Consider the following 25,000-nt stretch of genomic DNA (forward strand, 5'->3'; position numbering starts at 1 on the left):
CATTCCAGTCCCTCATGAGTTTTGTTTTGTAATATCTCTCCGGGTAACTCGTAACAAAATCATTCTGGGCTGTCGTGAATCCAGTGATGCGTCATGCAACTCCTGACTAAACCATTACCGTCCCGGCTGAATTTTGCATCATGTCTCCTCATGCACGGAACATTTCGCTAGTGTAAACATTGATCTGCAATCTCAGGAACACTTCACTCCACTTGCTGTGTTTCTTAACCAGTCCGCCGCCGCCGCCACCACACCACCACCGCTACTGCCGCTGCTGCTCTGACATGGCTTTCACAGAGTGCTCCTCTTCTCCATCCCCTTTAAAAGTATTTCATATTTTATCTATTACACGCATTGATATATATTTTAGCTTTTTAATCTCCATTATGTAATACCGTGTTTTCCAGCGTATGGGTTTTTATATGAAGTTATTTTTCTTTTTTTTCGGCGTCATGATTATGATCTGAGCTGCAGCCGCGCCGCGAGATTAGAGTTGTCATCATCGTCATCATCAGTAGTAATAGTAGTAGTAGTCGTAGTAGTAGTCGTAGTTTTAGTAGTAGTAGTAGTAGTAGTAGTAGTAGTAGTAGTAGTAGTAGTAGTAGTAGTAGTAGTAGTTGCTGTTGTTGTTGTAATTATGATTTTTTTTTTTCCCGATGATCAAAGAAGCCGTATATACTGTATTATCTTTACTCCATTTTATCATCCTTTACGTCTACTAATTCACTTTTCTCATTCTTGATCACCATTTTTTTTCATTCACATATCTATTTATTTTCCTTTCCTTTTTTATTCTTTTGCGTATCGTCTCAGTAATCATATTGTACACCATCATCCTTTTCTCCTCAGGCAAGCCAAGTAGATTACAAGCAAGGAAACACAAGCAACACCTTAGATAAAAAGAATAGACAGGTAGCTCCTATTCTTTCTTCCTCACAAGTATTTGCAGTTACTCTTTCCAATAACTAGAAGACTCATCGCTCTTTATATAATTCGTGTAATTCAAAAATAATTCAATCTCTCGCCTTCTTAGTAAATGTAATCTGCTGTGAGATGAATTCTGGTAATCCATCTCTCCTGTTCATCTTCCTCCTGCTGCTCCTGCTTCTGCTGCTCCTCTTCCTTCTCCCTCGTCTCATCATCGTCTTCATCTTTCTCCCCGTCCTCGTCTTCCATCTTTCCTCAAGCCGCTTATCTCACCTGATTTGATTATAACCACTCGTTTCCTTCCACAGGTGTTGCTGCCACCGCCACTGCTAAGGAGGTAAGATTGCATCCTCCTCCTCGGGTTCCTCCTCCTCCTCATGTTCCTCCTCCTCCTCCTCCTCATGTTCCTCCTCCTCCCTCTCCTCTTGTTCCTCCTCCTCCTCTTCCTCCTCATATTCCTCCTCCTCTTCCTCCTCTTCATCCTCCTCCTCTTCCTCCTCCTCCTGTTCCTCCTCCGCCTGTTACTCTTCCTGTTTATCCTTCTCCTCCTCCTCCTCCTCCTCCTCCTCCTCCTCCTCCTCCTCCTCCTCCTCCTATTGCTTGCTTCTTGTTCTACTTATTTTTCTTCTTTCTTTTTCTGCTTTTTCTGCTTCTGCTTCATTTTCTGTTTCTGTCTTCTCTGTATATTCTTCTGTCACTGCTTTTTTCTGCTTCTTTTTCTTCTATTTCTGTTTTTTTTCTGCATATTTCCTCTGTTTCTTCATTTTCTGCTTGTTTCTCCTCCTCCTCCTCCTCCTCCTCCTCCTCCTCCTCCTCCTCCTCCTCCTCCTCTTCCTTCTCCTCCTCTTCCTTCTCCTCCTTGTCGCACCTCGCCATACTTTTCCTCGACAAGTATTTTCTTCCTGGATTTTATTAATTAAGAACGACGCGAAGTGAAGAGAAGGAAGGGAGAAAGGAAGAGCGGGAAAGAAAGGTAGAAGGGGGGAGAGAAAGGAAGAGGATTAGTGTGAGGTAGGGAGAGATGAAAAGAGGGAGGGAAGGGAGAGAGAGGAGGAAGAGAAAATGTACGGTGATTGGGAAGTGTTGGTGGTGGTAACTGGTAGACTTTGAGTTTGGAAAAAAGGATTAAAAATGTTACGGACTACGTAGGCTTGTCGAGAGAGAGAGAGAGAGAGTAATTAATTATGTATATAGAAAGGTTGGTATACATGTTAGGACCGTATGTATATATTATTTCTCTCTACAATCAAGATGTTTCGATGTTGCCGGGAGCAAAACAATAACATGCATTGTGTTCACTAGTTCATTTTGTTTTTTGAATTTTGAATCACGCTGTCATTGTACGTAATATTTTTGTCACGGGAATAATTAACTAGCTGTGGTGTTGCGTGGTGTTGAGGGGTGGAGAGAGAGAGAGAGAGAGAGAGAGAGAGAGAGAGAGAGAGAGAGAGAGAGAGAGAGAGAGAGAGAGAGAGAGAGAGAGAGAGAGAGAGAGAGAGAGAGAGAGAGAGAGAGAGAGAGAGAGAGAGAGAGAGAGAGAGAGAGAGAGAGAGAGAGAGAGAGAGAGAGAGAGAGAGAGAGAGAGAGAGAGAGAGAGAGAGAGAGAGAGAGAGAGAGAGAGAGAGAGAGATATGCCTAGTGTTAACCCTTTCACATTTCTTTGGCACTTTCTTCTTACTAATATCTTTAACACATTTTTTTTCTCCTTTTCTGCTGCCTCGTCCATATATGAAACCACCTAGAAATCACTAAATATTTTCCTCTTAACCTCGATTCTGCCTTGTAGATGCTTATAAAGAGTCCATACATTGTTTGAGTGTGGTGAGTTGTTCCACGTTGCAAGGAAAGAGTTCAAGACAGACCCAAGACAGCAGCCGTAGTGTATGAGGTCAAAGGAAGATGACTTCACTTTGCCTTTGGGAGAAAGTTTGGCGTTCTCGGTGGTGTGTTTATAGAAGGAGGAAACTGTTGGGTGCTAGGAGGCGAGACCCAGACTTCCTCATTCCCCTGTTTGCTGTGCCTCTCCTTGTTTGTGTAGTTATTTTGCTGATTGCTTAATTGTTACTTATTTGATTGACTTTTTTTATTTGTTTATTTAGCTTGTTGGTTAGTTGAGTATTTCGGTTATTTATTTAGTAATTAAGCTCATTTGCTAGCTAATTAAGCAGATAGATAGACTGATTAAAAGGTAAATTGATGAATAGATTGAATAAATGGATAGATAGATAAGCACATAAGTAGATGGATAGATGGATTGATGGGCATGTAGATAGATAGACTGATTGATAGACAAATAGATACAAAGATACATATGAAAATACATTGATTGGCTTATGATTAGTAAGTTAGTTAGTATGTTTGCTTCTCTGTCAATCAGTCAGTATGTTATTCATTCACTCACTCACTTACTCACTCACTCACTCACTCACTGGTATTAAGTGACTTAGTTAGTCAGCTAAGTAATAAATAAATGAATAAATAAATAAGCACAAATTGCATAAATAATGGAAAGCAGGTCCATTCACTTTGATGTGAAATGATTTCCTCTATACTTTGTAGATGTAATTTCATTATCTATCATCAAGTGCTTAACTTTATAAATCCAAAAACTTTTTAATTTTTTCCTTGAGCTAAGATTGGACTATGCCACTCAGATTCCAGGAGGTAATACGTAGAAAATGAATGTTTCATACAAGCAAATACACAATGCTTTGCTAAATATCACGGACGCACTCAGTTGATTTTTTTTTTCAGTGATAAGGTCAATATTCAGTGTTTACGTTGTTTTTCTTTATATAGGTTAACCTTTCCAAACTTGATACCGCAATACATTCCTTGGTTATCCCATCCATATTAAGTACGCTTTGTTTGTTCAGCCTCTTAAGAAAGCTAAATTATTTATGTCTAAATTTCTATCCCTAAAACATACGCCAAATAATAATGATTGATGGATGAAAATCTAGATACAAAATAGTGGATCTCATCGGACTTTATTATGGAACTTAGCCTGGAACGGTTAATTTTGCTCCTGTAATGTCAAGACTAGCCTTCTAAAACAAACTTTTTTTTTCTTATTCAGGCAAAATCAAGTTCTGTCGTGTTCAGATTTTATACGCCAGTTGCCCCTTGAGCAACAGGAAGATCTAATAAAATGTTCCAGCCTTCCATGAGATCCCCGCTTAATAATGAAAATTTAGTGATGCCTAAAGATTTTCTCATATATTTCGTCATATCACATCTCCCCTCGCTGTTCAGTTAGAAAAAGAGAAAAAGCTAAGGCTTGTTCTGTCATTGTGTTTCACTTCACTGTTTGATATCCTTTTAATATTTAACGAAGAGCTTGCCTACTTTTCCTTTGGCGTCGTGTTACGTTAGCTTCAAAATAAGATAAAAATTTATTATACTTTTTTTCGGAGGTGCATCCAGGAGTTCAAAGTCACCTGGAGGACAGTGCATCAGCGTTTGTATCTATTAAGAGGAAATGACAGTCAGTTTTAAATATGTGTTAGTCTATGACGAAAAAATGGTACATGAAAAAAGATTGTTGCAGGACGATGATATTTTTTTCCTTAAAGTGAAGTCCTAGTTCAGCTACATTATTTAAATGACAAGACACGCACTCGTTTATTATTTAGTTCATGTTTTATTTTTATTCCTGTGCGTTTCACTACCAAAAGAGCAGCAGCAAGGCTGTCACAATGTAAATCCATGCGAATAGTGCGTGTACGTAAAGTTCCTGAAAAAAAATATATTGCTTTATTTTTTTCGAGATTTACTTTACGCTTCGTCTGAACCTTGGGTAAATAAGCTATCGGTCTGCTTCATCTATAATCGTACCTCGAATACCTTACACACCAGGTAGTACTATTTTTAAAGCTTGTTTTTTTTCCAGCCAGTATTGTCCAATCAGCTGATGATCTCACAGAATCACAGAAACTGGCGACCATCAAATAATAAAGAGATCAGAGGACTTGCTGTCATATTGAGAGCTATTGCAAAACATAGTGTGATATCAGTCCAGCATGTGAACTATCATATTATTTGCATATTATCAAAACTTATTGTGGTATTTAAAGATAATTCCAAACACAGTAAGATGAGAGCGTGGGAGGTTAACCCCTTTCCATACATGACTGTCTCTCTAAGCGTATATTGAAACCTTACTACTTCACGAGACAATATATAAGAAAAACATTGTTTACAATATTAACCCTACACGTCACGGAAATTATTTGGATTAGTGTTAATTATGAAAGTAATTGAGATTCGTCTCATAAACAATGAGTGAAGAACAGAACCTTATTAATAGACTCAAATTATTCAGGCTTAAGTTATTTGATTACATCAATGTTCGCGTCTTTTTTATATCATGCTACGGTGTGATCATGGAGGCGGTGGCGTAGTGGATAAGGTGGTGAGCGTGGGATCGGGCAGACGTCCACGCGTAGGTTCGAATCCCACCACGTACAACCTTAAAACACTTTGCCATATGTCGAGTGGTTTAAAGTTACCTACATGTCACCATGACACCCAGGTTCAAGGTGTTTACACCCAAAATGAGCTTGGGTGGTGATGACCAGGTGTAAATTATAATCATCCATTAAAAATGTATCTTCTTATTTGAAAGGAAGAATTCTGATCAATACCTTAAAAGGAGATAAGGATTATTTATTACTGAACGAGTATTTTAACAAAGGCCAACACTTTATGTACAATATCTTGTCTTTTTCTCTTTCTTTCTCGACTCAAGCTTATTAGTTTACCTATGCATTGACTGAGGGCGATGTAGTAAGACTCAGGTTTACCCAAATCCAGGTTTTATTGGACATAAAACATTGCACCTGTAAATGATATATAAAGTATATATAGTATGCAACCCTCAAAGTGTACACATATTCACACGTGAATAACACTCTCCCCTATAACCCCGTGTATGTACAAGTTACCCACCTGGGCTGTGGCCGGGCGACGACTGACGCCGACCCCGAGTTACAGAAAACCATGATACCTACTAATGACACAGTGAACAACACTTGAAACACTAAATCACCACAGGCGATCTGAGGACACTTTCACAACACACTAAGAAATACTTTCTAAAAACTATATCAGTTGTGAAATATGAACTGTAAGTAAGTAATATAGATTTTAATCGCTTGCGCGCGGGCGCACACACACACACACACACACACACACACACACACACACACACACACACACACACACACACACACACACACACACACACACACACACACACACACACACATCGGTAGCTCAGTGGTTAGAGCGCTGGCTTCACAAGCCAGATGACCGGGGTTCGATTCCCCGGCCGGGTGGAGATATTTGGGTGTGTTTCTTTTCACGTGCAGCCCCTGTTCACCTAGCAGTGAGTAGGTACGGGATGTAAATCGAGGAGTTGTGACCTTGTTGTCCCGTTGTGTGGTGTGTGCCTGGTCTCAGGCCTATCCGAAGATCGGAAATAATGAGCTCTGAGCTCGTTCCGTAGGGTAACGTCTGGCTGTCTCGTCAGAGACTGCAGCAGATCAAACAGTGAATTACACACACACACACACACACACAGAGAGAGAGAGAGAGAGAGAGAGAGAGAGAGAGAGAGAGAGAGAGAGAGAGAGAGAGAGAGAGAGAGAGAGAGAGAGAGAGAGCTCAACTCGGATTAAAGAGAGAAATGGTTTGAAAAGACATGAGCGCGCAACAGTTCAATCCATTTGAAAATAAAGCCAGGATATATACGAAAAAAAGAGTAACGATGTAAATAAAAGCTTAGCTAAATTTATAAAAGGATATTATCTGTAAAGAGGATCCAGCAATTAGAATAAAAAATCTACAAACAGTATCAGAAATTATAACTTAGGTAGATAATAGAATACTTTCTTATCTCTGGTGAAGGTATACATTGGTCCTCGTTGCTCCGTACACTTTACAGAACATGCCGAACAAGTTCTATCTTACAAACAAGGTCTTTTAGGTTCATTTATTTGTACTGCCTCCATTTCTTTTCCTTTCTAACATGCTTGTTTTTCTGTCATTTGGTTTGAAAAGTTTGTTATTTAGTTTTCTTGATCCATCGTTGCCATCTCTTTGGTGTCATTAGAACAGCATTGTCGTGTACAGTAAATCTTGTCAATTACTTTTTTTTTTTTTTTACATTGATATTTTTTCTCTTTTAATATTTTTCTTCTTTTAATCTCGCTTTTCAGTTCCTCATAAATTTCAGTCAGCTCATCTTTCCTCACACGAAAACTTACCAGTCTTTTATATACTTTTATTACTTTAATGACATTTCTTCTTTTAGCCTTGGCCTCTATTAGCTCCACATCAGTCAGTTTAATCGACACTTTTTTATCGCGAAAAGATCCTCTTTATTATCATCAGAATGTCTGGTGTGCAGCCATCCCACGTTTATTTTTATGAAGATATAGATCACGTTTTGATTGCTGTGCCGCACCACTTCTCAACAAGGAAATGGTGCCTCTTCAAAGTATACAGACTACACAGTATAAGTTTCTCTATATCGGTATTCTGTCCCGAAAGAGAATAGTTTAGTTCCTGAGTTGCAACGCATCCTAAGGACTTATGACAAGAATCTTAAGGTTTATGATAGAATCTTGAGATCTTCTAAAAAGACCGGCGTGGTTTAAGTCTGAAGCTAGTTGAGATGGCCTCTGAGAATAGAGATAGAACACAATGCCTCTTGTTATATCTGCCACTATTGCAGTTATTGTACTGATGTGCTAAGATGATTCTGGTAAGAACGAGGTGACTGAGCAACAAAGGAGCGGTGTGGTGGAAGGTGGGGGAAGTGGAAGGCAGTGTAAGGGCGTGAGATAGTGAAACGCGAATCTCATTTACCGTAGAGTTTTCTACGATCACGAGTGGCACTAAAATTTATTTGTTCTTTCGTCATCCCTCCTCCCTCCTTGCGAGTGTTGTTGCTCACCTCGTGCCAGTAACATTTATATTAGTCACCTGTAAGACAGATAACAAACAAACGTGATTCATCAGCCTTCCATATCGTTTGTTCTAGAAAATGTAAAATTCTTATTTTTTCTTATCCCTTCCTTGGTATTTCTTTACATTCTCTCTTATTCATTTATTACTTGACTATCTTATCATTTTATCATTTAAATTTTAGAAAGAGGAGAAGGAAGAAAAAGAAGAAATAGAAATAGACTGAGGCAGAAGAAGAGAATAACACGAAAGAAGAAAGAGAAAACAAGAGAAAGGAAGGAGGAAGAGAATTGAATAAAGATTGAGTATAAATAAGAAAAAGAAGGGAAAGGGAGGAGGGCGAAGTAGGCCCCAGAAGAAGAAGAAGGGTGAATAGAAAAGAATAGAAGAAAAATTAAGAAGATAAATTGTTTAAAAGGAGGAAAAGAAGAAAATGTAAGATAAGGAGGAGAGTAAGAAGGCAGGAAATGAGAGTACATGAGTGGCGGCAGTTGTTAGAGAGAGAGAGAGAGAGAGAGAGAGAGAGAGAGAGAGAGAGAGAGAGAGAGAGAGAGAGAGAGAGAGAGAGAGAGAGAGAGAGAGAGAGAGAGAGAGAGAGAGAGAGAGAGAGAGAGAGAGAGAGAGAGAGAGAGAGAGAGAGAGAGAGAGAGAGAGAGAGAGAGAGAGAGAGAGAGAGAGAGAGAGAGAGAGAGAGAGAGAGAGAGAGAGAGAGAGAGAGAGAGAGAGAGAGAGAGAGAGAGAGAGAGAGAGAGAGAGAGAGAGAGAGAGAGAGAGAGAGAGAGAGAGAGAGAGAGAGAGAGAGAGAGAGAGAGAGAGAGAGAGAGAGAGAGAGAGAGAGAGAGAGAGAGAGAGAGAGAGAGAGAGAGAGAGAGAGAGAGAGAGAGAGAGAGAGAGAGAGAGAGAGAGAGAGAGAGAGAGAGAGAGAGAGAGAGAGAGAGAGAGAGAGAGAGAGAGAGAGAGAGAGAGAGAGAGAGAGAGAGAGAGAGAGAGAGAGAGAGAGAGAGAGATCCCGGTTATTGATCTATTGTTTATCCCGCATCGTATCGCAACGGTGAGCTTTCCGCCGTTATGGAATTATGACTCTGCTGCAAGATCATTGGGGAAAAGGAAAATATATTGTGAATTGAACACACAAACACACACACACACACACACACACACACACACACACACACACACACACACACACACACACACACACACACACACACACACACACACACACACACACACACACAGTAAGCCATAAGTCCTCGAAGATACTCAAGAAGACATTGAAATAACCTCATCGTCACATTGAACATAAAACCCCATGAATCCTTTGAGCTCGTACGTGTTATACAGCTCAATTTATTAACCTAAGCATACAATTAATTACCAGTGCAACGAATTTCCTTATTAATGGCATCGTCTTCCCTCTCACAATACAACGTCTTATGCTCGCGTCAGGACTAGAATTACTGTTGAGCTAAATACTTGGAGATTTATAGAACGATGGAATGGTGAAACGTGTGTGTTGTTGTAGAAGTGCTAACAGAGCTTCCTGGTTTACCGAAGGCCAAGTGACAGCTCAGCCTGCGCGCGTGTGTTTTTAAGCTGCAGGATGAAACTGAGGTATTTTATTATGTTGATGGACGTGTATATTAACGCGGGGTAGCAGGAGAGGGGCGCGTGGGCGTTGTTAGGGATGAGCCCAGAAAATTAATTAGCGAGCGTGAGCGTGGAGCATGAGTGTGGATGATGAGCGTGAGGGAGAAAGCTGCGGAAGGGAGCGTGTGAGTGTGAGCAGCGCGGGACCACCACTTGTAATATTGCGTGTGTGTGTATCTCGGCGAGCTTTGCGAGGGGCATTCACGGCCTCACCTCCTGATGCTAACACGGCCAAGGCACAATGCAGGCCATCTCATAACTCCTGAGCGTTCATACCTGCGTCTGTGTAGCTCATCTGGGCCATAAAATGTTCTCGGAATGCTCCAGTAAGTCGTAGCTCACCTGTACCCTCCCACACATGGTGATTCTGGCAAAGGGAGAGTGTTGCGAATGTATTGCATGTGACATGTGAGAAACCATAGATGTGTGAACAGGGAGACACACCACAGATTATAATAGTGAGTGAACTGACTATGGTGAATAAAGTCCAGCCTAGTGTCGATCTTGTCTTTGTCTGCTCTTTCCACTGCTTTTGATGGTGATGGTGGTGGTGGTGGTGTACCCCGTGGAGTGTAACGTGGATGCAACACAAGGCTGGCCTCCCCTTCCGGTGACGTTGTCTGTCTGTCCTGCTCTGTGTACAAAATTAATTCAGCGACCCTCGCCGCCCTCTTCTGGCCGTGTTAGTAATGCAGGAGGAAGCAGCAGGCGAGACCTTCCTCTGTTGCCCGTTACTTCTTTCTTCATCCCCGTCTATTCCTTCCCTGATATTCCACAGTGGGAGTGACTTTTTCGTTATGGTTTCTTTTCATATTTCCTTTGTTGTCGCTCGAGTTTCTTCTCTGTTCTGCGTGTACCTTACCTCAAGATGTTTGGAGAGATGAGAGAATGAGTCAGGCTGTGGTGTTATCAGCTGTGTGACTTTTTTTTTTTTTATACCATGTGGGCTTTTTCACGGGAATTTATGGGCTTTTTAGGGTACCTCCTATTTTAAAGCCCACCCGCTAGGAAACCGTTGCCCCGAGTGAGGAAGCCCAACCTACATTCAGACCGTTAAGAGCCAAGATGCTATGCGAAGTAAGCAAATTATCCTTCTCTTGATGGAACGATTTCCGGAGATGGAAAACCTTTGGCGAGTCACAGGTTTACACGACACTTCGATAATGCGCTGTGATCGTGAATTACTGTTAATTAATCCTGTTAACGAGGCACCGATGCGAAACGTAATGAAATATTTGTGTGTCAAAATGTACAGCTTTGCAATACCCGCGACTTGTCAACATTTTCCAGTTCGAATGGCGACTCTCAAATATGAAATGAAAATTCAGAAAATGCATATCAGTGGAACATAACAATGAGTATTTGCATCACAATTTGCTGCTGAGAATTACCTTGTTTTCACAGCCGGCTTAGAGACTGTGTGCGTGTGTGTGTGTGTGTGTGTGTGTGTGTGTGTGTGTGTGTGTGTGTGTGTGTGTGTGTGTGTGTGTGTGTGTGTGTGCGTGCGTGTGTGCGTGCGTGTGTGCGTGCGTGTGTGTGTGTGTGTGTGTGTGTGTGTGTGTGTGTGTGTGTGTGTGTGTGTGTGTGTGTGTGTGTGTGTGTGTGTGTGTGTGTGTGTGTGTGTGTGTGTGTGTGTGTGTGTGTGTGTGTGTGTGTGTGTGTGTGTGTGTGTGTGTGTGTGTGTGTGTGTGTGTGTGTGTGTGTGTGTGTGTGTAATTCACCGTTTGATCTGCTGCAGTCTCTGACGAGACAGCCAGACGTTACCCTACGGAACGAGCTCAGAGCTCATTATTTTCGATCTTAGGATAGATCTGAGACCAGGCACACACCACACACCGGGACAACAAGGTCACAACTCCTCGATTTACATCCCGTACCTACTCACTGCTAGGTGAACAGGGGCTACACGTGAAAGGAGACACACCCAAATATCTCCACCCGGCCTGGGAATCGAACCCCGGTCATCTGGCTTGTGAAGCCAGCGCTCTAACCACTGAGCTACCGGGCCGTGTGTGTGTGTGTGTGTGTGTGTGTGTGTGTGTGTGTGTGTGTGTGTGTGTGTGTGTGTGTGTGTGTGTGTGTGTGAGTGAGTGAGTGAGTGAGTGAGTGAGAGTGTGTGTGTGTGTGTGAGTGAGTGAGTGTGTGTGAGTGTCTGTGTGTGTGTGAGTCTGAGTGAGTGAGACAGCCAGTGTGTGAGTGAGTGAGTGAGTCTGAGTGAGTGAGTTAGTGAGTGAGAGTCTGTGTGTGTGTGTGTGTGTGTGTGTGTGTGTGTGTGTGTGTGTGTGTGTGTGTGTGTGTGTGTGTGTGTGTGTGTGTAACGAAGAGCAACAGTCAGCTCTGCACTAACACAACTTGAAGGATACATCCATACGACAGTAAAGAAATGGCGGAAGAAAAGCACTGTTGGTGTCCGCTGGCCAGAAAAAAAAAAGACCTCGGGGGATGTGCGTCGCTGTGTTTCCGGGGGATGTGCGTCGCTGCGTTTCTGTTTCTCAAAGAGGATTGTTATCCATACTTGGCCTATAGCAAGACAGGATGAGGAGCCCCTGTATGTTCTGAAGGGCCTGACTTGTGGGTTATAGACCGGCAATAGCGGCAATGGCGGCGAGCATATACAAGTATATAATGAGGCGCCTGGCTAATGGCTTGTAGCAGAGCACAGGTGTGGAGCATGTTTAGGCTCTGAAGCTTGTGGTCTGCTTCGCTTCTCATTAATTGTGAATTATTTAGGCTTTTTCAGCAGACAGCTTAGCTACGTCCGGGTCACCATGGTTTCCTCCCCGATGTGTTGCTCATGATGCCAGCGTTTCCGAAGATGTGGCAGTCCGTCAGAATCAGCTATGTGAGATGTTGTGATCGAACCTATGAGCGAATTGGCAGAAGTTGCATCAGTTAGTGACACTGACTATTTCATTTCAGGCAGTCATTGCTCCGTTTATCCATTTAAACCCATGTAATTTAATAGAATCCTTCATTCGTAAGGTCAGCGGTGACGAGAAGGCGAGACGGTCCGCGAATCATGATGCCTCCAGCTACAGGAAGAAACTGTTCTAGTAATCACAGGAACTCTCAAAACTCTGGTTAAAGTTACATTTCCAGGAGTATGATATTAAGAATGTCTTTAGTTTTGAGCTTAACACAAACATATAAATATAAGTTTGCAGGTGTGAATAAATCAGAGGGATTAAACTCACCTTTCCGTATTTTTATAGCTGTTGAATATCAAATATATTTATTTCATAAATGTTACCAGGAGACGAATAAAGCTGTTACTAAATGAAAAATATGTTTTTATTACGTTTATATCGCACGAGACGGCAGCATTTTGTTTTGTTAGGAAATATACTAATAAGGCCGCCATATGATTTTGCAGCCACTATAAGACAGGCAAGCATCTTCCATCCCCCTTTCCAGGTTCAGTGTTTAACTGAAAATGCGGAAGTGCTTTCCCACCAAGTTTGACTCAAGGGACGCGGCCACATTGATGTCTGGCCGCCCTTGTCACTTCGAGTTGCGTTTAACACAAGGCAGCCTCGCACCGCTTCTCACCGAGCCCAACTATTAAACATAACTGTATACGAATTTGTTATACTTCAGCAAAGAACCAAGTCAAAGTGAAACTTAAGACACATTTTTTACTTTTAGGAATTCCGACTATGGCTTCGGGTCTTGTGGTCTTCTTGCCTCCCTTATACACAGGCTCCGCGGGTGTCTGCACTTTGAAATTACATGCTTATTAAAGGACTCACAATGGTAATGAATATCGTGATGATACTTATCTGTGAGCATTTCCAAAAAGTGTTCTTCTTCTAGTTACTTAAAACCTGATCTTTTTGTGTCCTAGTGAAGAGCTGAAAATCCGGCTGTCCGGTTTTCATTTCAGTGTGTACCAAGTGAGTCCATGTAATAATAAAATGGGCAGCCGCTCACATTGGCTTTAAAATAAATGTAAAAGATGTTCGTTTTTAATAATGGTGTGTTATGTGCCGCGATGAATGCCGTAGCCAGGGGAGGGACATTTTTGCAAATATTTCAACAATGGAAATGAGTTTCATCTGGTGCGAATTGCTGCGACTTCCCGCTTTTCTACGATCCCTCCCGCGCCTCTTCTGCAGCCATGATAAAGCTGTTTCATGTCGTGAACTACTACATCCTCAGCAGATGTAGTGAGGTGGTCTCAGCGTGTCCCTCTCCACACATGGGCAGGTCTGGGTAGTCATTAGAAGCGGTGCCTCGCTCTTGCTTCCTGGCTGGGCATATTTTTATTTACCAGGGCTTATGTCGTATATTCTTGGGCTGCAGGTGAAGGTGCAGACAAAGCAAGTTTAGCACGGCCAATGACCTGTTTTATGAGGGTACTTTGTTAAGTCCAAATGACATGACCTTTAGCACATGAGGCAAGACTCCAGGCACAGCTATGTAGTATGTTGCGCAGGTGGCAAGAGAGAGAGAGAGAGAGAGAGAGAGAGAGAGAGAGAGAGAGAGACCCAAAAATAACATACAAACACGTTCATTAAAGTACAGACGATACCTCCCTCCTCCATAACATTTCTCAGGTCAAGCTGCCACCGAGCAAAACGTCAAAATTAGCCACCGTAACATTCCTGCACCTAAAGAGGCGGAAGCATTTCACGATCTCCGGTGTAAAGGTCGCGAGTCCGCCAGGCTAGTAGGGACGGAGGGACGGAGGGATGGAGGGAGAGTCGGGTCTGGCCAGCACACGTCACTCATTCACGCTAAAAGATTTTTTTTTCTCCTCCTTTTTACATTTCTTCACGAGGTGCCATTGTGTGAGTGAATGATGAAAGGACACACACACACACACACACACACACACACACACACACACACACACACACACACACACACACACACACACATACACACACACGTAAAAGTAAAGCAAGTTAAAGATCACATATCGCACCAAGTTACGTAAACGCCAGGCCACGAAAGGTGCACCCCGGATGACGTCACAGGCGAGGCAAGTGACGCTCTTCTCTGCGGGAACGAAAAACTAACCTACGTGGAAATGTGAGGTGTTTCGTTTCATCGTGATACGGAATTAGTGAAGGCGAGAGATGAGTGGGCTTGAACGAGAGTGATAGCAGAAATAACGTAACAATAGCGGTAGTAGTAGTAGTAGTAGTAGTAGTAGTAATGAAGGATCAAATCACACACTGACATTTACCGCTTCAACTAATGACAATTACTTAATAACCAGCTATTAGTATTTGTTTTTACATGTTTTTTGAGAGGTTAATATTCCTGTTGTTGTGTTTCTCATCTTACACAGTTAACTCAAATTCAAAAGCTTTACTGGAAGTACATGTAGTTTTAGTAATAGCAGCCAGCAGTAGTATTTTGTTGTTATCGTTGTTATTGTACTAGCAGCAGCAGCATCTCGGTAGAATCAAGTAACCGGAATACATATACTGCAACTGAAGGAGGAATAGATGGGCCGCTAACTCTGTCCCTGCACCACCTCGTACCCTGAGACAAGGAGCTCGTACTCTACATCACCCACGCCACACTACACCAGTACATCACACTCTGGATTAATGGTGTTCATCTCGTTTTTTTTTTTTTTTTTCTACCTTCATTTCTTCACCATTTTTCTAACGCACTCCCATACAAGTACACGTTTCTCACTGCGGCGTGAAAAAGGAGTAAGGATACAAAGACTACAACTATTTTTTCCTTGACAGACTTTACTTTACATCTTACGTCACACATTCAGTCCCACTTTCACTCCATATTCACCTTGTCCTTTTCCATTCTCTACCTCATTGCCACCGTCATTCTTTTTTTTTTTTATTTTTTTCTCGGTATTGTCTCCTGCAGTTTCCACTTCTACCGACGAGAGGCTCAATTCTTACGCTTCCTGCTTCATACTCACTGTCCTTCACTTTATTTCCATCCCTATCTCTCTCTCTCTCTCTCTCTCTCTCTCTCTCTCTCTCTCTCTCTCTCTCTCTCTCTCTCTCTCTCTCTCTCTCTCTCTCTCCCTTCACTTTTATCTCTATCGTCATCATCACCTCCCAGCTTACTTCCACCTTCTCTTGTTTCCATCACTACCTCTCTTCAACACCCATTCTACTATCACACTACAACTTCTTACTAATCCATTTCCACCACTAACACCGCTCTCAACTCCTTATCCATTCACTTCCACTTCTGTCGTTTCCACTTCCACCACACATCACCCCATCTCCATCTCCACATCCACCTCTATGACTTAGTTCTACCACTCAATACTTTCCACCTACACTGAGCAAGCGAGTGTGGAAGTCAAAAGGCGGAGTGAGAGATGGACACAAAAATCTGAACCCTATAGAAACGTAACCTTAAGCCGATGTACAGTAGAAGTAGCCCGCCAGCTTGCCCCAGTCGCCCTCTGTCGCCCACTGCTCTCACCCGCTCCCTTCCCGCCTCCGTTCCTCGCCGCCCCTTCCTCATTACAGGTTTTTTGTCGACCCGCTCCCAGCCGCCTGCCTTCCGCGTGGCCGGCCGTGAATGGCGCGCCGAATGATCATTATTCGCGCCAGAACCAGTTTGTCATTCCTTTTACCATTTGTCATACGTCTCTATCTGGCTGAGAATTGTTAGGTTTGTGTGTATGCGTGTGCGTTATTGATTTTATTGATTCCTTTTGATGTTGGTCTTATTTTGATGTTATTATCGTTGCCTTTTTTTTTTTTTTTCCTCGTCTGTCTTGCTCCGATGATCTATTTTTTTCTTTATGTTGTTGATTTACTTAGTTTTTTTCATTATTTATGCTATTTTTTGTTTTGTATTTTATTAGTGTGTGTGTGTGTGTGTGTGTGTGTGTGTGTGTGTGTGTGTGTGTGAGTAACTGGACTCGATTTTTTTTTTTTTTTCAATCTCTGCTTTACTTTTTCCTTTTAATGCTTCCTTTTCAATCCCTCGAGGCTGCAGGAAGGGCGTGTCTGATCCTTTTAAGGGAGCTCACTTTCTTTCTCCTCCTCCTCTTCCTCCTCCTTCACTTCCTCCTCCTCCTCCTCCTCCTCCTCCTCCTCCTCCTCCTCCTCCTCCTCCTCCTCCTCCTCCTCCTCCTCCTCCTCCTCCTCCTCTTCCTCCTCCCAGGATAGGCTTCTCTCACACAGTTTCAGCTTTTTATTCCGAATCGCAAAGTTCACCATAAGATGTTAGGCGTCCTTTGCTCCTCGGCTTACGACATTGCTATACTGGTGACGAGATGCGACGCAGACAAGACCAAATACAGACGACGAGACACAACACAGATGACGAGAAGACGAAACACACTCAACAGCACCAAAACACAACACAAGCAATACTAATACACACCACATGACAAGAACTCGGACACAATACAAACGATGTAAAAAATACTAAACACAAATAGAAACAGAACGCAAGAGATACAACAATGTCTCCCCCCCACACACACAACACGCAGCGCTCAACACCACAACGCAACACAAACACAACAACCTCTAACACCCAACTTGCTAATCTGGAGTCCTGTCACCGATCTCGTCACGCCGCCACGCCCGATACATTTCTTCCCTTCACAGTGGATGGGGACGACAAAGGGTATGGGTTAGGAAGGAAGGAAGGAAGGGGAGGGAGGCAGGCTTCGGGCAATCAGGGGCGCGCTGACCCCTCCTGATTGAGTCCGTGGCGGCGGCAATCAGGGAAGCCGTCGAGACCTGAAGGCAATCAGAGAGAGTGTGAGGTTTTGGCGCCGGTTCATGTCTGTCTGCGTGTCTGTCTGCCTCGTTCGCTCGTTCGTCTCCGCCTGTCTCCCTCTCCCTTCACGCGGGCGACAGACACACAGACAGACAGACAGCACTCCTTGTTTCAGAGATGGATAAGAACATGTATCTCTGTAGGTAGTAGTGGTGGTGGTAGTCACGGTGGAGGTTGTTGAACAGACAGGAAGGAAGAAAAATGGCGAGAGAGAGAGAGAGAGAGAGAGAGAGAGAGAGAGAGAGAGAGAGAGAGAGAGAAAGCCCGCAGGTGATAGTATTGAAAAGAGACGCATGTAAAGGTCAAAGAGATAAGGTCTGGCATGTGTGAACGTCAGGAAATACTGAAGACTGCCAGGCATAGATTGGAGCGTGCGTGGGGAGAGACGTCATCGTTCAGTCTGGCACATTAAGAGCACAAGGATCGTTCAGCATAACACATTAGGATAACAAAGGATCCTTCTGCGTAACACATTAAAATCACAAGAGTCATTCGCTGTATGTCTTAAGTGCAACACAACACACATGCATCAACCTATGAAGATACATAGCCAGACACAAAGTAGTATGTGGAGGAAATCACGTGTGTTCCGTGTATTTCTAGACGAGGTTATTAACTGAGGAAATACAAGACGTCTGACTGAAACCAAGGCGATCCAGCATACACTAAATAAGGCACAGAAGGAGACCTCAACCCCACCTACTTTACTGAAAGGGAATTTGGTCTTTATACCTCGTTTATTTCAAGTCTAGACGCGGTTATGGAGAAAGATTGATCTTTCTCCATAACTGAAGGCTGACTTTTCTTGATACAGCAGCAACCAGATCACCAACCATTGTTCTTGTGAGAGAATAAAGGAAAGGAAGAAGTGAGGGCAGAAAGGGAGAGAGTTTCAGAGACGGTAGGTGGTGGTGGTGGTGGTGGTGGTGGTGGTGGTGGTGGTGGTTTTTAACAGAGAGAGAGAGAGAGAGAGAGAGAGAGAGAGAGAGAGAGAGGAGGGGGGGGTATGTGTGTTAGTTGTTCTCACTGTCAACTAAAGGAAAAATTATGGTAGGTTGTTTTACTCTAGCAATGTATCACGACTTTTGGTGGTGTTCTGCTGTGTCTAATGTGTGATGTGCTGTCTTGCCTGCCGGAAGGTAAAGAACAAGATAAAAAATGTGAATAATTGCAAATCATATGAACAGGAACATTACGTAAAAGATAGGCCGACTGACAGAATGAAATGTCCAGAGATATTGACTGAGTTGTTGAGATTTGGCGTCGCTACAATGAAGTCATGAAACCGTTTATTCAAAAATCTCATAAAGTGAAACATTTCTGAAGAGAGAGAGAGAGAGAGAGAGAGAGAGAGAGAGAGAGAGAGAGAGAGAGAGAGAGAGAGAGAGAGAGAGAGAGAGAGAGAGAGAGAGAGAGAGAGAGAGAGAGACATTAACTGACTCACTCACTCACTCACTCACTCACTCACTCACTCACTGAAATTTCCAAAGATGTTGAGTGTTGATTGATTTACTGAGATTTGGCGCCTCATCAACAAGATCATAACACCAACACTCAAAAGAGCCAGTCATCAAAACACCTTCGCAACTAAAACTCTTCCCGCCTGATTGGGATTCTTTTCTACTCAACCTTTGCAGGAGAGGCAGTTAAGCCGGTTTTCCGTAAGCCCTCTGTAATCCTTGAGCAGCTTTCTTCACTTTCTTTACCCGGGAGAATAAAAGCACTAGGTGGAAAACATCTAGTGTTCCTGATATAGTGTAGGGAAGCGGAAGAGATGACGGGAAGAAGATGCTCTTTAAGACTAGATATAGGAAGGGAAATGAACCAAGAGGAAACACACACAAAGGTTAAACTCGTTGTGATATAAGTAATGCAGGTGTCCACAAGTCAAACGGGTAGTAGTAGAAAGAGTAAAAGTGTCTCTTAAATCCAAGCACATCAACTCTTAAAAAGATGAGAGCGTGTATCTCTTTAAGGCCTCACTCTCGCGGACCCCTTGACTTCATTACCTTCATAAAAGTATCACTGGGTCATGTCAGTGTCCGCTGGGAGGTTTTATTTCCGTCCTTCTGTCAGTGTGAATGTAACACCGACTTTTCTACCATGTTCGTGTGTTACGTTCATTAGTCGTTGTCTCTTTTATGGTAGGAGATTGGTCTTTGCAGTTCCGTCATTCTGTTACTGTGAATACTGTAACGAGGATGTTACCCAAACCTGCACAATCATTACCTCACCATATCCGTTAGATTTATCTTTATCTTTTACTGCTAGAGAAACATGAGTCGGAAAAATAGTCTTTGCAAATCCTACTGCCGTCTGTCCATCTGTCAGAATATAACAAGAACGTCACCCAATGTCAACCAACATGCGTCACCACCACCATCACCATGTTTATGTGTAGTATCATGAGTCTTGGCTTCTTATTCATTTAGAAGAATACTGGGAATAGTAGATTGGTCTTTGGAAATCTTACTTAGACAATCTTAAAAATAGGACATAGAAAATCGATATCTTGTGGCCACTGTGAAAGATATTTTATTCCTTTAGACACTGTTATACGTGTGGATACGAAATAGGTAGATTAATATACGTGTGGACCAAAGTTTCACTACCACCAGCAGCCAGCAACCACGGCCCTGGAACTCTGATAAAGCCTCAATAAGAAGCCACATCCGTCCTTGGTCTTGAAGCCTTGCACTCCCAATTGTTGTGTTGCTTCATTGCTCCTGGTGGCTCCATGTTACTCCGTGTTACCCCGTTACTCTTGGTCGCCGTGTTGCTCCACTGCCCCTGGTGGCTATGTGTTACTCTGCTCGTCTCGTGATCGGGAAGTTCGGTCACGGCTGGTTGCACTTTGCATTTTTATTCGGACATCTTTCTTTATTTCATACTATTTTTTAGATACTGATGATGAGGTGGAGTGTGTGTGTGTGCGTGTGCGTGTGCGTGTGTGTGTGTGTGTGTGTGTGTGTGTGTTCTCCAATGGCATTTTTTAGGACTCCTTTTGCTGATATGGTAACGCTGTCTCCATCTCAACGTAACTCAATAAGATAGACATTGATTCGCAGAAGATGCTGCATAAATGTCGATCAATAAACGCACGTCACCCTCATCAGCATCATCATCATCATCTGACGTCACCCTTTATATGCCTCTCCTGTTTTTCCACATCTATGTTTTTTGCTTCGGATTCTTTTTTTTTTTTTTTTCGTGTGGTTTCAGTTATTTTTTTGTAATTGTAAACTTTTTTGTGCGAGCAATATATGTGTGAAGAGATAAAGGGCAGGAGACGAGAGGAAGACGAAGATGGAGAAAAGTATGGTACTAAGTAAGAGACGAGTTGAGATGAGATAAGTTGCAGAAACAGTTGTAGAAAAAACAGCTATCAGAAATACTGGTCCTACACAGACGTTAGAAAACTTAGATAAAAAAGATAATGGATTGAAAGACCTTATTGATTAACGAGGTTCTTTACGTGCTTCTCTCATCTATATGATAAAGAGGCAACACAACTCACGCTTCAACACGCTTCACGCTTCACACAAAACTACATGCACTCACCACACACACACACCTTCGCTCAAAACTCAAAATTCAAAAGGATGACTCCAAATTCAGTCTCGGGAGGGGACCAGAAATGTTCCAACGTCGGACTGCTCTCTCGATGGCGACCTAAAATGTCTTGATACCTCCCTCGACGTTTTCCTCATTAACTTCTGCAACATTCGTGGTCTTAGATCTAATTTTCAATCTCCTCTACTAAACCTCATCTTCTTATCCTCACCGAAACGCAGCTGTCTGAGGCAACTGACAGTAGCCCGTTTTCTGTTCCCTCCTATTTTATCTATCTTCATTTTCGTTCCAAAGCTGGATGTTGAGTCTATATGAGCAACGACCTAACTTGCTCTCGAATCTTCCGAGTTTTTCACCATCTTGCTTCGACTCAATAGTCACTCTCGAACTAAATTTATCTGTGCTGTTTATCTCTCCCCTAACTCCTCTGACTATAGTAAATTTTTTGACTATTTAACTTCCAAAGAGCACATTCTGTCCTACCCTTTCGCAGAGATCTCCATCCTTGGAGATTTCAATGTTCACCACCAGCTTTGGTTTCTTTTCCCTTCACTGACCATCCTGATGAACTAGCCTTCAACTTTGCTATCCTTCATTACCTAGAGCAACTGGTGCAACACCCTACTCGTATTCCCAACATTCTTGATCTCTTCCTTACCTCTAATCCTTCAGCTTATGCTGTTACCCTATCATCTCCGTTAGGTTCCTCCGATCACAGTCTGTATCTTGTCCTATTTCTCCAATCCCTCCTCAGGATCCTCCAAAGCGGAGGTGCCTCTAGCGTTTTGCCTCGGCCAGTTGGGGGACCTGAGGAAATATTATGCTGATTTTCCCTGGAATGATTATTATTTCCGTGTCAGAGACTTATCTCTTTGTGCTGAACGCATAACAGAGGTGATAGTGTCTGGCATGGAGGCGTACATTCCTCATTCTTTATCTCAACCTAAACCTTCTAAACCTTGGTTTAACACAGCCTGTTCTCGTGCTATACATGATAGAGAGGTTGCCCACAAAAGGTACTTGAGCCTTCCATCTCCTGAACCTCATGCACTTTATATTTCTGCCCGGAATCATGCCAAGTCTGTTCTTCAACTTGCCAAACACTCTTTCATAAATAGACAATGTCAAAATCTTTCAAACATCCCTCATGACTTCTGGCATCTGGCCAAAAACATCTCTAATAACTTTACTTCTTCATCTTTCCCTCCTTTATTTCCTCCTGGTGGCACCACTGCCATCTCTTCTGTCTCTAAAGCTGAACTCCTCTCTCAAACCTTTGCTAACAACTCCACCTTGGATGATTCTAGGCTTGTCCTCCTCTCCCCCTCCCTCTGACTATTTCATGTCTTCAATCAAAATTCTTCGTAATGATGTTTTCCATGCCCTCGCTGGCCTAAACCCTCGGAAGGCTTATGGACCTGATGGGGTCCCTCCTATTGTTCTCAAAAACTGTGCTTCCGTGCTTGCACCTTGCCTGGCCAAACTCTTTCAACTATGTCTATCGATTTCTACCTTTCCTTCTTGCTGGAAGTTTGCCTACATTCAGCCTGTTCTTAAAAGGGTGACCGTTCTAATCCTCTAACTATCGTCCTATAGCTTTAATCTCTTGTTTGTCTAAAGTTTTTTTAATCTATCCTCAATAGGAAGATTCCTAAACATCTGTCACTTCACAACCTTCTATCAGATCGCCAATATGGCTTCCGTCAAGGTCGCTCTACTGGTGATCTTCTGGCGTTCCTTACTGAGTCTTGATCATCCTCTTTTAAAGATTTCGGTGAAACATTTGCTGTCGCGTTAAGCATATCAAAAGCTTTTGATAGAGTCTGGCACAAAGCTTTGATTTCAAAACTGCCCTACTACGGTTTCTATCCTTCTCTCTGCAACTTTAGACGGCCACTGCTTGTCTCCTTAAATCTATTAACAGTGGTGTTCCTCAAGGATCTGTCCTATCACCCACTCTTTTTTATTATTCATTAATGACCTTCTTAACCAGACTTCTTGCTCTATCCACTCCTACGCTGATGATACCACCCTACATCTTTCCACGTCCTTTTAGAGACCATTAACCCTTCAGGAAGTCAACAGATCACGCAGGGACGCCACAGAACGCCTGACTTCTGATCTTTCTAAGATTTCTGATTGGGGCAGAGAAAACCTAGTAGTTTTCAATCCCTCAAAAACTCAATTCCTTCATCTATCAACTCGACACAACCTTCCAGACAACTATTCCCTCTTCTTCAATGACACTCAACTGTTTCCCTTTTCCACATTAAATATCCTTGGTCTGTCCTTTACTCATAATCTTAATTGGCAACTTCACATCTCATCTCTTGCTAAAACAGTTTCTATGAAGTTGGGCGTTCTGCGTTCTCGCCCTTCCAACTGCTAACTCTGTACAAGGGCCGCCGTGGTACAGTGGAACCATGCGTGCTTTGGGGTCCGAGGGGTCTCCAAGCACACGGGTTCGAATCCTGAGTGTAGGTTGGGCTTCCTCACTCGGGGCAACGGTTTCCTAGCGGGTGGGCTTTGAGATAGGAGGTACCCCAAAAAGTATCCCGTTTAGCCCATAAATTCCCGTGAAAAGCCCACATGGCATAAATAAAAAAAAGAAAAGAGGGCCTTATCCGTCCTTGTATGGAGTACTCTTCGCATGTTTGGGGGAGAGGGTGTTCCACTCATACGGTTTCATTAGATAGGGTGGAATCAAAAGTTTTTCGTCTCATCATCTGCCCTCCTCTGACTGACTGTCTTCAGCCTCTTTCTCACTGCCGAAATGTTGCATCTCTTTCTATCTTTTATGGCTATTTTTATGCTAACTGCTCTACTGATCTTACTAACTGCATGCCTCTCCCTCTTCCTGCGGCCTCGCTGCACAAGGCTTTCTTCTTCCTCTCATCCCTATTCTGTCTAATCCTCTAATACAAAAGTTAACCAGTATTCTCATTCATTCATATCTTTCACTGGCAAACTCTGGAACTCCCTGCCTGCCTCTGTATTTCCATCTTCCTACGACTTAACTTCTTTTAAGAGAGAGGTGCAAGACATTTGTCCCTGGCTTTTGGCTGACTCTCAGACCCTTTAGGAACCTCCAATTCCAGTGGGCCTTTTTTTCCAACACTTTGTTGCCCTTGGCAGTCTTCCTTCTTCATAAAAAAAGTTAATTTAGTCCTTCTTAGAACCTGTAAGAGGCAGAAGCAACACAATCAGCTTTTGGAGTGGTGGTGATGGGGGGTGCCTTCAGGACAGCGCCGCCCTGTTCTCGCATCACTTCATTACTCAGAGAGACACACCCACACCTCAACACTCCGCCTCGCCGCATCCCGAGGCTCGCCTGACAATTACACCAGCGTCGCCTTCCTCATTGTCGCCAGGAAATTACTTTACGACAAATTTACTAGCGTGTCTCTGCCTCGTTCTCCCGCGCAACGAACGAGGGAACTTTAGCTTTTATTACATCTCTCAACGTGCTAACCTTTTCACTACCGGACAAATTTTCCACGTAAACACCTGCGAGTTTTCAGCGGCGATTTTTGGTATGCGTCTCTTGAATAGTTCTTTTAGTCTTGAAAAGCTAAAGATTCATTTCCTGTCTCGTTTTCTGTATTCATGCAAACGTTTGTCTTTTTTTCCTTATTTTTTTCTTTTTTACTGTCCTTTGAGTGTCAGTGAAGGAAGATCATAGCTTTTAAAAGGATGAAGGAGGTTGGCTAAGGCTATAAAACTTTTAAAAATGGCCACCTAATTGCTCATGACCCAGAAGTTAATAGAAAAGACGTTCCATTTAAGTTCTGGGGCGTCTTGATGCTCATCTCTTAAAGCATTAAAGCACAAGGACGTAGAATAGAGTTTACATACCTAAATATCTTGCTCTCTATTATAATATTTTAGAGTCACTGGAATAATAAGTTACTGGTGAGATGCTGGAAATGTGTTGTATCTCATTCAGTGGAGTGTCACTGAAGAGGATTCTTTTCCTCGTATATCTCTACTTTTTGTGGGTATTTTGTTTTATATGATATTTGTAATTTCACTGCCTTATTAAAACATCAGATACAGTGTGCTTTCCTCTTATATTTATTTGAGTTATTCTTGCTGCCTGGGATTTTAGTGGCTCCATAAATGTCTATGTATACATTTGCATTTT

At 42.7% G+C, this 25,000-nt stretch overlaps 1 protein-coding gene across 1 annotated transcript in view; it reads left to right on the forward strand.

The window, feature by feature from the left end:
• Positions 1 to 25,000, forward strand: part of LOC123516463 — a 170,868-nt gene that overhangs the window by 92,164 nt on the left and 53,704 nt on the right. Inside the window, exon 3 of the mRNA XM_045275775.1 lies at positions 1,236 to 1,264. Coding sequence (XP_045131710.1) covers positions 1,236 to 1,264 — 29 coding nt within the window. The remainder of the gene's footprint in view (positions 1 to 1,235; positions 1,265 to 25,000) is intronic.

This window comes from Portunus trituberculatus, chromosome 41 (assembly GCF_017591435.1).
Source record: "Portunus trituberculatus isolate SZX2019 chromosome 41, ASM1759143v1, whole genome shotgun sequence".
Classification (NCBI taxonomy): Eukaryota; Metazoa; Arthropoda; class Malacostraca; order Decapoda; family Portunidae; genus Portunus; species Portunus trituberculatus.